General features: G+C 41.1%; 1 protein-coding gene across 1 annotated transcript in view; it reads left to right on the top strand.

Annotated features, from left to right (window-relative positions):
• The window catches only part of csul (protein arginine N-methyltransferase 5), a 282,354-nt gene that overhangs the window by 164,330 nt on the left and 101,816 nt on the right, over positions 1 to 16,208 (top strand). Inside the window, exon 5 of the mRNA XM_067146159.2 lies at positions 7,532 to 7,829. Within this exon, the coding sequence (XP_067002260.2) occupies positions 7,532 to 7,829 (298 nt within the window). The remainder of the gene's footprint in view (positions 1 to 7,531; positions 7,830 to 16,208) is intronic.

Raw genomic sequence — 16,208 nt, forward strand, 5'->3', positions numbered from 1 at the left:
ATTGTCTACTTACTTAACACTAATTCTCTTATTGTAAAGGAACCCTAATTATTGACTATGGTTAAATAATATTATATTCACATAGTAACCTTGATAGGATCTTGGATGGAGTACATTAGTTCATGTTCAATAAAGATACTTTCTTTATTTATCCGCTTTATTGTTTGCAGTATGTGTTCATGATATTCAATTATTATCCCTTATTAGCTTTTATATTTTGTATTAAAACAGTAAATCTCTAGGAAAGTACAACATGCAAAATGTCGTAACCCACATTCTGTACAAATTGTTTGATTCATAATGTCATAACCTACGTACATTCAAGAAAAATGATAACATTCCATTTGGGCATTGTAGCATTCAAACTGGACTAAAATGAATCAATATAACTCTTTCATAATATATTTTGGATGTACTAATGAAATCCTGCAATGTTTTTTGTGTCCCCTGTGAAATTGAACTATTGTGGTATACGACGTATTGCCGTTTCGTGGACGATATGTACATGATCAAATGTTCTGTTTTACAGTGGGGAATAATTTAAAACAATTAAATCTTCGTTAAAAACAAGTAAACATTACATTTTCTACACTGAGGACGAGGCTTGATTTTATTGCCCTTTTGGCGGCAGCACCTTGTCGTCAGACCTGAAACAAGCTGAGGGTGTGAATTTTTGTTTGTACGTCAAAAACTTACTAAAATGCTTTCAAATACATGTTTTTACAGTTTATTTTACAAGATAAGAACTATCGGCTGAAAAACAGAACCCATACAATTGTGCGTCAGGAGTTAATTCACTACTTACAAAAAATAAAAAAATTCAACTCAGTGCATGTGAATATACACATGTACATGATCAAATGTTCTACTTTACAGTTTGGAACGATTTTAAAAAATTAAAATCTTACACATTACATTTCTCACGCAGAGTACGAGTTCTGCTTTCACAGTTCTTTTGGTGGCAGTGTCCAGCACTCCCGCTTGCATTTCCTGTAGGGAAACCTAGCCCGCACAATTGTGCGTGTCAACATTCAAAATCTCATGGTATTACGTACGATAATTGTAAGTTCACAATTTACGTTCGCTAAACAATTTACACACTTCACTGATTATATTCTGATATTCAGTAAAGCTGCTTACTTTAGGCATTACTGCGTCCTGCCATCTTTGTCGATGAACTGTATTTTTAAACTCTTCTTCCTGCACCCTGGTGGTCAAGCACTAAATAAAAACAGCTGAAGTACATACTACGTGTCCCTCACAAGCACTGCAGTCTAGTCTAGCGCCAAGAAAATGTCAAATAAACTCAGACATAAATAAAATACGAACCCGCACAATTGTGCATACACGGTCTGAAAGGGTTAGAATGAAGGTTTTCTATTCATTTGTTGAATATTTTGTTTGAAGATTCCCAAGTTTGGTCAAGGAAAGTGACCAGGACAAACTTGAAGAGTACTTCGTAGTTTACCAGTTTGGTACTTTCCCTGAGTATATTGTTCATGGACTTCAGTTGATGTAAACTGGGGCAACATTGCAGACATTATAAATGAAAGTGGGCAAACGAAGTATAAAAAGTAATGTTGTATTTGCAGTATTAAGTGTACCTCACAGTAACTCTCCCATAGGAAGAGTTTTCAATGTTTTTAAGCACATCTACACTGGAATCACTTATGGTTCAGAAGACAAAAATGTCATACACTGAAAAGCAGCTGCTGGTTGCAAAACAAGCTACAAACATTTTTTTAAATCACAGAACTAACAGGTAATGTGCAACTGTTGAATATTTTGTTTGAAGATTCCCAAGTTTGGTCAAGGAAAGTGACCAGGACAAACTTGAAGAGTACTTCGTAGTTTACCAGTTTGATACTTTCCCTGAGTATATTGTTCATGGACTTCAGTTGATGTAAACTGGGGCAACATTGCAGACATTATGCTTTAGAATAGATTGATGTTGGGAAAGGCAAAGGGGGTGCCATTGAGGTGGGGAGGGAGCTTGCTTTGGATTTCACTTGAATTGAGTTAGGGGCGCTTACTGTAGTAGGATTACTGATAACCCACTTCAAAGTTTAGCATCTCTGCACCAAGTATTAGTAATAATAATAATAATAACGATGATCTTGTTGTCTTCTTCATCATCATCATCATCATCATCATCATCATCATATGGCCTTAGCTACTTGATGCCATCAAGGCTGCCTGCACATGAACTTCAGCGTTCCATTTTACTCTACCAGATGTCAGAGTAAACTGGATCTCTCTCTTGGACTGCGATCTGCAGCAGAATTTTTATTATACACTAAATGTGTCACCAGAGATCTTTTGCATACCGACATTGTATGGCATCCAGTGTCAAATGGACTTTTGCTGCCCCTTGAGTATCTTCTCCCCTCTGCTGGGTTTGAACAACTTGGAATCTGGAAGCTGACTCTACCACCGATTCACAGAGGGAGCTACCACCAAGGCTGTAGAATAACCGAGTACTGTTAAAATCAAGCTGGCACCGTGCAAGTCTAAAGTACAGTTTGGAAACGGCCACACTAACAAGAAAGGACAACTCAAAACTCCATGCATCGGAAATGAATTTCCTATACACCGTAATGCAGAAGAGCAGAAAGGACAAAATGACAAAATCGAGGATGAAAAAGTTTTACAGGAGATGAAAAGTATCTACTCCAAAGGATTCAGAAAGCTTGGTTGAAGTGGTTTAGCCTTGAGAAAAGGATGAGTGCCAGCAGGATTGCAGGATTACTGATCACATGTTCATTTGTTAAGATTCTTGGGATTATGTGACAAAGGTTAGTAAAACTTCAGGAATATTGTAAACACTCTTAGCTGATATTCGTTTTCTTATTGATGTCGTTTCAAAATCTTCCCCTGTATGCTATACATGACACCACACAAATGCTGAGTTTTTCTACATTTCTTGATCTTGAAAGTCTTGTGCTGTACAGATCATGTGTATCACAAAAATGTTTGTACTGATCGTAAAACTTAAAAAGAAAACAAATATGTTGTTTGGCCTTAATTGGAAGTTGAACAATATGGTTTTAGGCCCAAAAGAACAGCTACTGACCTTATCTTTGCTGTCAGGATGTTAATGGGACAGCACTGAGAAAAAGGTAAACCTCTTGTTTTTACTATTCCTAGACATCAAAAAGGCTTATGATAGCATTCCAAGAGAGCGTATCTGGGAATAACTAAAAGAACTGGGGGGGTTCACGACAGTCTTATTGCAAAAGTGAAGATGTATGATAAAACCAGAAGTTGTAAGTAGGTTGTGGACTGTCCAAATGGTTTGAAGCGAAGAGAGGAGTATAGCATCTCTCCTATTTATCGCCATGATAGATGCCATAATAAAGGTACTATAAAGCAAGGAGCAGCAGGACTTACAAGCTTTCATCGTTGTAGACAATGTCGTGATCTGGGGTGAAACCGAAAATGATTTTGGATGAAAGGCTGCAGAAATGGAGTTGAGAGTTTGAGACATGATTTAAATATCAGCAAGGCTAAGATGGTGGTGATGAAGATACAGAGGGAGGTGACAAACCACGAATCAGACCAGGGACAAGATTCGGAACTTCAAGAGGAGGTGGAAATCAATCATTAATCTATAAATCAATGATCTGCATTTAGGGCTGTCGGGCAGGTGGCAGATTCCGTATCATGGTTTACCTAGCTTTTTCTTAAACATTTTCAAAGAACTTGGAAATTTATTGACCCTTTCGCTTTTTAAAAAAAAATCTGATCCTGTATTCCTTGTCCTATAAATGAACTGACAGTTTGAAACATACCACATAGTCAAGTATATCTTCTCCTTTCTCGCAAGTCTTCCTAGCCCAAAGTTTGCAACATTTTTAACAGTACTCCTTTTTCACCCGTACTGCTTTCCTTTGAATTTTTTCCAGTTCTCGTGTCGAGTAGTCCTGGTGAAGGTCCTATACACTGGAGCCATACTCTGTGGTTTTACCAGAGACTTATACACCCTCTCCTTACTACAATCCCTAAATACTGTCATAACCATGTGAATAGATCTGTGGTCGCTATATGAGCAAAATGCTCACGGTCATTGAAAATCATCTGCACTTTTACACAGCATGTAGTTTCAAACTTGAGCCCTGTTGTACCTTCGCACTGCAGTTTTGAGAGAAGGATGGATGCACTGAAACGCACATCTGTGACCTTGAGAAGGGACAGGGTGGGAGGAATTATCAGCGACCGTCAACGGTGAGCAATTTGCTTTACGCGCGACCAGTCACGTTGACGCTAATTTCTGTGTGTGTTATAGTTTCGCTATTGTTGTATGTTGTTTCATAGTGGAAACAGTTCTTTGCAACTTATTGTATTAATGTGTTGTATAATTAGTGCGTGATGATGACTTCAAGTCGTGACATTTTAGCTTGGTTTGATGAAATTCCTCATGATCAACTCGAGGGCGAAAACGGTGACTCGGACTGTGAAAGTGAACACAGTGAACATAATACGGATACTAAACAGTCCAAGCCAGAAGAATGTGTTGATGGAACCGAACCTGGAGAGCAATCTGTAGCTGCTGAACAACAAATGTTGGAGGTAAATGAGAATTTCATGTTTAGTGACAATGTTTATGTAGGGAAATATAAGGTGCCAAAGTGGGGCAGACACCCACCAAGAAGAAATCCACGCTCACATACTTGTGCGAAAATATAGTGACTCGTCCTCCTTGTGTAAAGGGCATTGCGAAAGACGGACACACTATTTTAGAAAGTTGGGAATTGTGTATCCTAGATACAGTTATAACCATCTGAGATTTATTACTATTTGTAGTTTTATATGTAATTTTTAATGTTCTTTATAACCATTTGAGATTTATTCTTATGTTCATTTAATGTGTTAATATATATACGCTTCAAATCTGTTGGTATTTTTGTAAACACGTCATATCATACCGTGAGCATTTCCACCAATAGAGCCTATCAAAAATATCTAATTCCCTCCATGGGAACTTAGAATATCCATTCGGAATTGCTAGGCGGGCATTAATTCCACTGTGGAGTTTTATCTCCCGTATGCAGTTATCAGACTGTGCCTGTTAAATAGGCTTCTGATAAGTTCACCTGCATACATCCCAGCGTCAGTGGGTAGGGTCTGACACATCCCACTCTGAAGAGTCTAATGTCAGACCTAATACGAAACGCTGGTTAATAGAGCAAACGCCTGAAAAGCCATACATCTGATTTTTTTATATGCTCTGTTGGTGGAAAAATATCTAATTCCCTCCATGGGAACTTAGATTTTCCATTCGATCACACATTCGTTGCCTACATGCCGGTTTGTCACTAGGAGCTCTCAGACTACACAATCCTGCTCCCGTCACAGCTCCCCGATCGCCGCAGGACTTGTAGTGTATGTGCTGAGTTCTTCAGAAGACGCCTGTGCGTGACATCTTTTAGTGTGGGAATGCTGCTGCACATCAACAATCACACCTTTCTTGACAGACTCGGAACCTGTCCCCAGTGTCATAAGAGTTACGAAGACTGGAGGCTCCAAGACTGCTGCAGCCTTCATCCGCCTTCCCAGCCGCCAGGGAAGCTTTAGTTGTCCCTACACATGGTCCGCCATTGAGAACTTTCTATGCCGTTGACCATGTAAGGTTCTTCTGCCTTTAGAGGTGGTTTCCCACCTCGAGGGTAAGAGAGTGCCCCAGCCCCTGACAGCTCATCGCCTTCATAGGGAGCCGTTGTCATAGCAGAGGGTGACTCCTTATCCCGGGAGTCGCTCGGTCGCCAGAACCTCGTCAATCGAAAGCAGAGTGCAGCACGTGCGGGTGAGGTTGGCATTTGAGTAGGACAACCTACCCCTTACACCCCAATTTCGGTATACAACAAATACAAAATGTAAGGTATAAGATCAACTGCAGTTTATTACAATACTATAATTTGCTTTCCATTATGACTTTGCTTTTAGGAATCAAGTGGTTCAGTTTGCGAAGAACCACTGTAATCGTGCTGCAGGCCGAGATTTGAATGTGACAGTGATTAATTTACACTACTGGCACAAAACAAAGCTGCTCTTGAAAACGCCAACAAATCAAGGGGGGTAAAAAAGTAAGATCCAAGGTCTGAGAAGTTGGAAGTTTCCGGTGGTAGAAAGTGAACTGTTTCAGTACATAAAATGTTTACGTGATGGTGGATTTGATGTTTTGCATGAAATGCTACAATTTAAAGCACTCAAAATAGCTTCAAAGCAAGGTATTAGCCTTACAGAACTGGGCTGGGATAGCCTGATTCATGAAGAGAAGGTGGAAACTAGGGCAGTGTATTTGGCTACAAATGGATTCCTGCAAACTGGAATACTTTTAAAACCATTCCGGTTCTTTAGGCTTTTCAGCCTTGAAATTACTACATTTTCTCCTCAGTGTGACAGTAGTCTTGTAGGCTTAGATTGCCACGACGCTGGCGGCTAGTGCACAGTCACTGCTTTGTTGTACATACGAGGCTTGCAGTGGTGTTTCAATGGCTAAAGAGGCTTGAATGATTTTAATATTTGCAATCACTATATGACCTATCTTTTTTGTTACTTGATAGTTGTTGCAGTCTTTCCTGTACCTTTACTTACAGCAGTTGAATGTGTATGTTCTTATGTAATATTGTTTAGGTAATGATTTGTGTTACAAAGGAAAAGGTGTTAAGCATACATAATTCTTCATGACTTCTAAATCTGGCTTAGCTGTAACCACAATATGATTTTTTTTTCCTCAATAGAAGGCTTTTTACTTATAGCAATTGAGGCTTTTAGGCCATGGACCAGGAGCGCGTGATGGTCCAGACGTTTCACCGAAGACTGTGTTCGGCATTGTCAAGTGTACTTGTAGGATGCTAATTAATTTATTATTTAACCACCTATTCAATACATACATTTTTTTATACAATTGGGAATTGATCATTGTTACCTCATGAATGTGAGAAATGTTTTGCCGTTCATAAAGGCATCATCAGTCACTACCTCCTCAAGGTTAAATCAGGCCCCTGCCTCGGCCATCATTTCCTTCAGGATTTAAGGCTTTCAGGACTGGAAACTAGGCTTTGTTTATCTATTTAGATTCTTCCTTATGGTTCAAGCTGTTGGTGTGCTTCATTATTTCAATGGTTTTGATCTGTAGCTGGGCATGATAAGACACAATAGTTGACACTACTTTGGTGTTGCTGTGCTGAACGTCATGTCCTGCTAGCAGCGGGTGTTCAGCGACTGATGAACTATCTGCTTGTCCATTTCCTGAAAAACAGCCAATCAGCAACTCCCTCCCCACCAGACGAGCAGCATACCGTAGCCTGCACTATATAATGAGGTGGAATTACAACACCAGTTCATTCCAATGAGAGCTTTGCTGCTATCGAAGTCGGTCGGAACCCTGGACAATACCGAATGCAGTCTTCGGTGAAACGCCGGGACAATCACTTACTCCTGGACCACAGCCTACAAGCCCGGAAAACACTGACATGGCTTTTTTCTTATAAATATATTGCAACACACAGATATTGTTTTTTCTGTTTAGGTGGAATCACTTTCGCTCAGTGTGTAACTTCGAGAAGAAATTGGGCTTGGCTTTAGAAATTAGTGGTGATGTTCCTTCGGAAAAGGAGATTGCTCGTTGGATGGGTGAACCAATAAAGTGTATAGTTTTGCCTACTACCCTGTTCATCACTAATAAGAAAGGATATCCTGTCCTTTCTCGAGGTCATCAAAACATAATCAAAACTTTGGCAACTCTCGACGTACAGGTTGTAATACGAGGAACTGTTCGGCACGGTCACATCAAGTATTACCAGCAGTACCTTGATCACTTGTGGCAGGTAATTGTTATTGATTTTTCAGTTTCATTACTGTTTAGTCCTTTTTTTTAATGTAGTACTAGTAATAATGAGAGTTCATTTAAATAGCTGATTATATTAGTGATAATTTTGTTATCTTTTCTTTACAGAGCCTCAATGTATCATTTATATTTACAAATTTGAGTTAAGTCTACGTGAAAAATTTTGATAATGACTGATCCCCACCCCCATTCTTCCTTGAAAATACTATGTTGCCAATTTATTTCTTATCCATATTACCCTTGTTAGTCCTCTCCATCAGACTCGATACACGATTTTCAAAATTCTGGTTGCTGTTTTATCTCTTTCAAAAATAATTGTTGGATACATATCCATTCCAGAACACTTACGATTAGCATCGTTATCTTTAAACTGCACTGTTGTGTGTAAAATTCACATCTTCCAAACAGGTGAAAATCGCTTGCGGTCATACATGGGCTGTAAAGCGAATATGGCAGGTGATCCCATTTTTATTTTTCTGATTTTCCACTGTTGCACGAAGTAAGGTTTTGCATTGTATTGGAGGAAGTAAACCTGATTCCTTCCAGTTGTGGATTGCATCTTTTTCTTCACCTTTATAGTTAGGAGTTCAGAATAAAGTTATGTATTGATTATTCCTGTTATCCTGTTAGGGTGCTGTAGGATAAAAATAGGGTATGACTAAGTCATATTGTATATTAATTACCTTATTGTCGTGTGATCTTTGTGTACTATCCTAGACAATATTTCTTTCTTTTAATTTTTTTGCACATAAGTTATTTTGGGTGCAAGTGTAGGAACTGTGGGTGTGGCCAGGCATCAAGGAGTATGAGGGAGGAGTTGGAGAGTTTGAGGGAGATAATTAGGATTCTCTCAGAAGACAGGAAGGAAGATATGCCTCTCTCAAACAATGAACAGAATACAGTAGATGTAAAAGAGGGATGGGAAGGAAAGGGGGAAATTGTAGAAGACAGGTGGTCTAATGTTCTAAGGGGGAGGAGGGCTCTATTCAGGATCAGAATTCAGAACAGGTATCGGTATGAGTCACTGCAGGTAGAACAATATAGGGAAGATGAGGAATGGGGAATTGTTGTTGAGAAGTGTGGAAGTAGGAGGAAGGGAGAAAGGTAGGAAAGGGAAATGTAGAGTATAGGTTAGGAAAAGACAGGTGAACAGGGTCATGGGAGGGAGGAAAGGGAGGAGGAAGTAGCTTCTGCAGCTGTCATGAATGATAGGGCTGACCAGGAGGGGAGGGGATCAAATGAGGTCGGTACGGTTGAGGCTTTGGTCGGGGATTCCATTGTTAGACATGTGGGGATAGTGTGTGGAGGAAAGGGAACCTGGGTAGAGTGTTATCCAGGAATCAGGTTGAGGCAGATGTTGAGGAAAGTAGAAGAGAAGGAGGAGGGGAAGGAGTAGGTGGTAATATTGATAGTGTTTCACATTGGTACCAACAACGTAAGGCAAGCAGGTATAAGTACCAACATAGTTGGGGATTTGTGGGATCTGGTAAATGCAGCGCAGGTGAAGTTTAAGGAAGCGGAGATACTTATCAGTGGAATACTGTGTAGGAGGGATATGGACTGGAGGGTGATTGTGGATTTAAATTGAGACTATAGAGTGGGTATGTGGGAAACTGGGAGTGAGATTTCTAGATCCTAATGGGTGGGTAGGAGATAGGGATCTGCGCTCAGATGGCCTTCACTTAAACCGCAGTGGTACGTATAAGTTAGGAAATTTGTTTGGAAGGGTAATAGGGAGGTACATTTAGGGAAACGGGGTGGTCTAGGGAGCGGTGATAGGGTACAGGGATCTGGAAGTCAAGTAGGGATGGCATAAAAATGTTAGTTTTGAACTGTAGAAGTATTGTTAAGAAAGGTATGGAATTAAGAAGTCCGTTATAGCGAGAATTCATAACAGCGAAAATTTTACTCGCTATAGTGGATTGCCGTTATAACCGATTTTGTATAAAAGTCGGAAAACCCTCCATATACATTAAAATCAGTATGAAATGGCAATCAGTTTGTTCAAAACTTGCATTTCCGTGGATGATATCCATAGTAGGGCTTACTTGTTTGTTATTTTGCGAAATCTGATACTACGGGAAAATGTATGTTTAATTTCATTCTTAAAAAGTTATAGTACCGTATTTCTCCAAATCCAAGACGACCCCCCACTTTTTCCTTCATAAAATCTAAATCAGGCTCAAAAAGTGCTTTGTAAAATTATATGAATGCCTTCGTTGTACAGTACCGGTACGCATTATCAGACTATGTTCAGACGCCGAACATTGGCTTTCGTTATGCTGTATTTTTTTTTGCAGCTGCACAGTTATTCTTTATTTCCGCATGTTTAATGACCATTAATTATAAATTTGCCGGCAATACATATTTATGCGTTTCTATAATACGACGATCCATCAGGAAAATATTCTTGCTGTTACATATACTTAGCGTCAGATGTAACCGCCTACCACTACACGCACATTTCGCTTGCCGGGTTCGCCCAACTTCAGCGGCTAGCAATGTATAGGCCTAATCGCGGACGATGAAGGTCAATGAACTAGATTATTGCGCTGCGGTGTGGCCATCTGCCGTTACGTTTTTCGTGCACATACCTCACAATTTCATCTTCAACTTCTTTAAAGCGTCCTTGTTGCGGCCCACTGAATGCATTTTTTTACAGAAGGCCTACACATTTTTTTAGCTGTCTTTGTTTTCACGCTAATGCTGAATATGGGCTTTGGTTAGGCCTATGCCGTATTTTCTTGCGGCTGCACAATTATTCTACATTTTCGAGTGTTTAATAACCATTAACTTAAAATAGACATAATATCGACGAGAACCCGTTGAAAATTCCTCGTCAATACCTCTTCCACCTATCTTTACAATACAACTATGCATCACAGAAATATTCCTGCTGTCTATAAACTTAATTTTACTAAGCGTCAGGCACAGTAGACTCTGCCACTGAGTAACCGTGGCCTTTGTAAGAATTCAAAGGCTCGCATGTTTTGATGCCCTTCTGTAGATTTTGAGAAACGTTTTTGTAGAGGCTAATAGAACGCCACACACCACCGAGCTCGATAGCTGCAGTCGCTTAAGTGCGGCCAGTATCCAGTATTCGGGAGATAGTAGGTTCGAACTCCACTGTCGGCAGCCCTAAAAATGGTTTTCCGTGGTTTCCCATTTTCACACCAGGCAAATGCTGGGGCTGTACCTTAATTAAGGCCACGGCCGCCACCTTCCCACTCCTAACCCTTCCCTGTACCATCGTCGCCATAAGACGTATCTGTGTCGGTGCGACGTAAAGCAACTAGCAAAAAAAAAAAAAAAAAAAAAAAAAAAGAATAAAACGCCATTATCTGTTCACTATTTCCCGAGATCCAGTGGCATTACACACAGGCACTGTACAACCGGTTGCAGCGGCTAGCGATGTATAATAAAGAGGCGGCCGTTTATAATTGACAAATTTTGCCTGTGCGCGCGCATACGGGGGTGAAAAGAAGCAGCGTAGTTACTACGGTATTTGCCAGTGGTTTATTTATTTAGCGTATGGCTAGGGGTACAGCATCTCCACTATATACGTATGTCCAAGATGTTTATATAGTCTATAGCCTCTGGAGTCGCAAAAGCAAAGTCACTAGCACTGCCATTGTATTTTCTATTCCTGCGTTCTTTAATGATGTGTTTCAGTGTCTGTTGTGAAGCGCCACAGTCACACTCAGGCATTGGGATTCTGTTCCACTTTGTAGTGAAAGGCTGCACAGTTCCCGTGGTTTGTTCGGATCCTGTTCATTGCAGACCATAGTCTAGGAGGGAGGTTGAACCAGGTGGCGGCGTCTTCTTCACAGAAGGCATTGTTGGGCAGTATTTGTCGTTGAGTCTTTTCTGCCATTCAGCAGAAGTTTGGTAGTTGCTGTTCCACAAGTTCATAGCATCTCTAGTTGGTGGTTTTTTAGAACGCAGACGATTAATATTCGCATCGCCGATGTCATTAGGTATCGGGAATTCTGGGTTATTCACTATTGTACTGAATTCTCTTAGGAGAGCATCTTTACATGTGAGATCTGGAGGAGGGATATGACTTAACACTGGTAGTCACTGTGTGGGAGTAGATTTGATTGTGCCAGTGATGAGCCGCATTAGCCGGCCATACACAGAAAGGAATTCTGAGAGGCGAGGTCTTTTGTGACGCATACCGACAGGCTAGGGCAGCTCGTTAGTGAGCAAGGTCAGTTTGAGGCGTTATCCGCTACAGACCAGATCTGTTGTCAGCACCTCAACGGAAAGACCTCGCCTCATAGATCAAGCCTCCTGTGAGGAAAGCATGGAGTGGACAAAGGCACTGCTAGGGAAATTTATTGAAATGTACAAAGAGCGGCTGTGTCTCTGACAATTAAAACGAGGTGTCGCAATCAAGCGATCTTCTGTATCCTCCTTTCATCCTTCTTCAGCTTAGATGCTACAATATCCACAGTAAATACGCTTTCAACTAGACTGTTCTCCAGTAAGAGCTACGCAAAACAAGTCATTTTTTACTAGTGGCTTACGTCGCACCGACACAGATAGGTCTTATAGCGACGATGGGATAGGGAAGGGCTAGGAGTTGGAAGGAAGCGGCCGTGGCCTTAATTAAGGCACAGCCCATAGCATTTGCCTGGTGTGAAAATGGGAAACCACGGAAAACCATTTTGTGGGATTCGAACCCACTATCTCCCGGATGCAAGCTCACAGCTGCGGGCCCCTAACCGCACGGCCAACTCGCCCGGTAAACAAGTCCATTATGTATGTGTTGTGTATGTTTGGTATTCAGTCCGAAGGCTGGTCTGATCCTCCACATTTATGCCAACAGCTGTCATAGAAGCCTAGGCATCACTGGAAGAAGCGTACTAGGGAAATGAGGAGTGAGATAGCTTCCCGTTGCTTTCCTCACCGAGCCAGAAGTTGCTCGCATATCAGTCTGCCAAGCCCACTGAAATGCACGCACCAGCTGACCCTATGCGTGATATTTTCATACCATTCATAACAGGGACTGGCTGCATAAGGAATGGTATTACTAGCATCGCTCGTAGTCACTTTCATATTGTCAAAGCCAAGGATAAGACTGAGAAGGATCAAACATTTAACGTAATAATGAGAAAAATCCATTCATGCTTACTTTTTTTTTTCTTTTTTGCTGGTTGCTTTACGTCGCACCGACACAGATAGGTGTTATGGCGACGATAGGATAGGAAAGGCGTAGGAGTTTGAAGGAAGTGGCCGTGGCCTTAATTAAGGTACAGCCCCAGTATTTGCCTGGTGAGAAAATGGGAAACCACGGAAAACCATCTTCAGGGCTGCCGACAGTGGGATTCGAACCCACTATCTCCCGGATGCAAGCTCACAGCCGCGTGCCACTGACCGCATGGCCAACTCGCCCGGTACATGCTTACCTAACAGCATATCATAATCGCTGTGGTCCATTCGCAAGTAATTCTTGTAATCGTCCCATTCATTTTCTCTCAGGTGTTGTATCAGACTCATGTGACTAAAGCTGTCTCGCTCTCCTATCCATGATTTCATCCACTTCGATCGATTTTTTTGTTTGCATGATTTAACATATAGCAAAATGCACATTCCAACAGCCGCAACAGCATTTTTTTCCGCTCTGGACACCGTCTGCTTCGATGTCCATCGCACGGCAGACCCGACGGGCAAGGATTTCAAACTAGTTTGAAAGGCCAGCGGATGAGGCTTGGCCTGGTGAGAACAAAGGGATCATTCCATTAACGAGAGGGTCTGGAATGTTGACAGATTATGTTGCACAACACGACAGGCTTGGTGTTACAGTTGATGGCGAGCAGCGGGCCGGGTCTCTGAAGGTCACGCCTGGCAGGCGGTCTGTCAGATCTGGCCCCAAAGGCGAGGCCTGCCAAAGAATCTGTCCGTGTATGGCCAGCTATTGTAGTGTTCAGCAGGGTATCTGTGATGTTTGTGTGGGCACTATTCAGCCAAACAGCAGAACAGTATTCAGCAGTCGACTACACCAGCCCTAAAGCTGAACATCTCAGAGTTGCAGCTGTAGATCCCCAAGTTGTTCCACACAGCTTATGAATTATATTGTTGTAAGTTCTTACTCTGGCAGAGACGTTCAGGAGATGTTTTTTATTAGACAGTGTTCTATCCAGTGTGACTCATAGATATTTAGGGTACCTATTATGTCTCAATTTTTGGTTGTCCATGTACATATTTAACTCCCTGTTAGACATTTTACTGTTTAGGTGGAAGCAACATACTTCAGTTTTGCTGATGTTTGGTTAGAGTCCCCATGTTTTAAAGTAGTGTGCCAGTGTCTTGAGGTCTTCAGTCAGATTCTCTTCTGTTTTCTCAACTGTTTTGTCCCTGAAGCAAGTGCCCAGTCATCTGCGTATCCGAATTTCCTTGAAAGTGTCTTCGGCATGTCTGCAATATATAAACTAAACAGCAAAGGAGCGAGAACTGACCCCTGTGGCAGACCGTTGTTCAGCGATCTTTGGCTGCTTACAGTTGTCCCATTGTAAGCACAAAATTGTTTTTGATTCAACATGTTGTTCGAGTCATGCAGTTATCCTACATGGGACCACTTTGATGAACTTGTAGAGTAATCCATCTTTCCAGACGGTGTCATAGGCTGCGGTCAAGTCTATGAATGCCACTGAAGTCTTGAGTTTCCTTTCGAAGCCTGCTTCTATGTAGGTTGTAAGAGACATAACTTGGTCTGTTGTACTTCTCTGTGGTCTAAAGCCCGCCGGTTCCACTGGAATTTTCTTCAGTATCTCGGGACCAATTCTGTTGAGCAGAAGTTTTTCTAGTAGTTTATAGGCAATGCTGAGCAAGGCAATAGGGCGGTAGCTCTCTGGTTTTTCACTCTGTTTACCCTACACGTGATACCTGAGTGGTGCTAAGAGAGCAACGGCGAACAGGCGACCAGATGTAAAGTTTTACCTCCTGGTCTAGATACAGCACAGAGTTGCCAGTGGTGTTCATTACTGTTAGGCCGGGAATGCAAGACATCCCTTGATTTTTCGCATGAAATCCTGAGGGAAAAAAAAAACCCGTCATCTTTGATTAGGAGAAATTCTGTATTACTCCAGAGGCTTCTGTGGCAAACATTTCAGTTTTGTTCTTCAAACGGCATCACCTAACCTAACCATATATGTATCATGTAAACATATTTCGAACAAATGTAGAGAAATGATAACCTCCTCACTAAAAAATTACATGGGAATAGCCTTTCCGAAATTTAACTAGACGTGAGAAAATATAATCTAACCTCAGAAATCAGTGGCGCGCTCTGCCATATCTTGAAGTGTATTACATTCTTAATTAATGTCAGTGTCGAGTATTAAAATTAAGCGAGCGTTTACTTTGCCTTTATATCTAACGAGTTAACAACTGCTATTGGCCACATTATTTACGTATTTATTATGAAAAAGTGTTATCCTTTTTCATTTTGAATTTTCTTTCAGAGAACAGCAGTCGACGGATATTACTAATCACCTCCGACATTACCACAAATTTTACGTTAATTTTACGATTACGTTACGTCGTTAAGTTAATGGTCACGTTTGCATTGTGAATTGGGCTTAATACAGTCATTCTCTTTGCAAGCGAGTCAAGTAAGTAACATTCTCTTTGGAGTAACCTAACCTCAGAAGTAGCACACCATAGTCGTTCTACTGGGGGCAAGACCTGCAGAAATGCTCGTGTTGTGCCTTAATATTTGTTTTGGCCAAAATCTCAAAAGAGAAATATGATGCAGTGTTTAAAAGTGCGTATAGGGAAGAGTTTCCATTTGATTGAATCCAGGAAGGGACCAATGTTCACATTCTGTACTACATGTATTGGTGTGATTTTTCAGTTGCACATGGCGGGAAATGCGATATACTCAAGCATATGCAAACGAAAAAACATAAGGAGAGTGTCCAGTTTGTAGAAAGAAACCAGAAACTGAACTTTTCATGTAAAAACCAAGATGTAAATCGTGTGACGAATGCCGAGGCGTTATTTACGTCATTTAGAGTAGAACATAACCTGCCTGTAAATTGTGCCGATCACGCAGGACCTTTGTTTCGCAAAATGTTTCCTGATTCGAAAATCACTAAACGATATGGGTGTGCTAGAATGAAAACAGCTGTTATCATTACAGAAATGTGCATGGAAGAAAGAGCGAAAATTGTATCACATTTGCAGGTGAATGCATTTTCTGTTGCTACTGATGGTGGCAATAAAAGCGACTTGAAAATATATCCCAGTGTTGTAACATTTTTTAGGCCTGAACTCAATGAAATTCAGAGTTGTCTACTCTCTGCACCTAATTTAGAAGGGGGGTGCTACTGGAGCTACCATTGCCAATTTTTTG

Source organism: Anabrus simplex, chromosome 4 (genome assembly GCF_040414725.1).
Source record: "Anabrus simplex isolate iqAnaSimp1 chromosome 4, ASM4041472v1, whole genome shotgun sequence".
Classification (NCBI taxonomy): domain Eukaryota; kingdom Metazoa; phylum Arthropoda; class Insecta; order Orthoptera; family Tettigoniidae; genus Anabrus; species Anabrus simplex.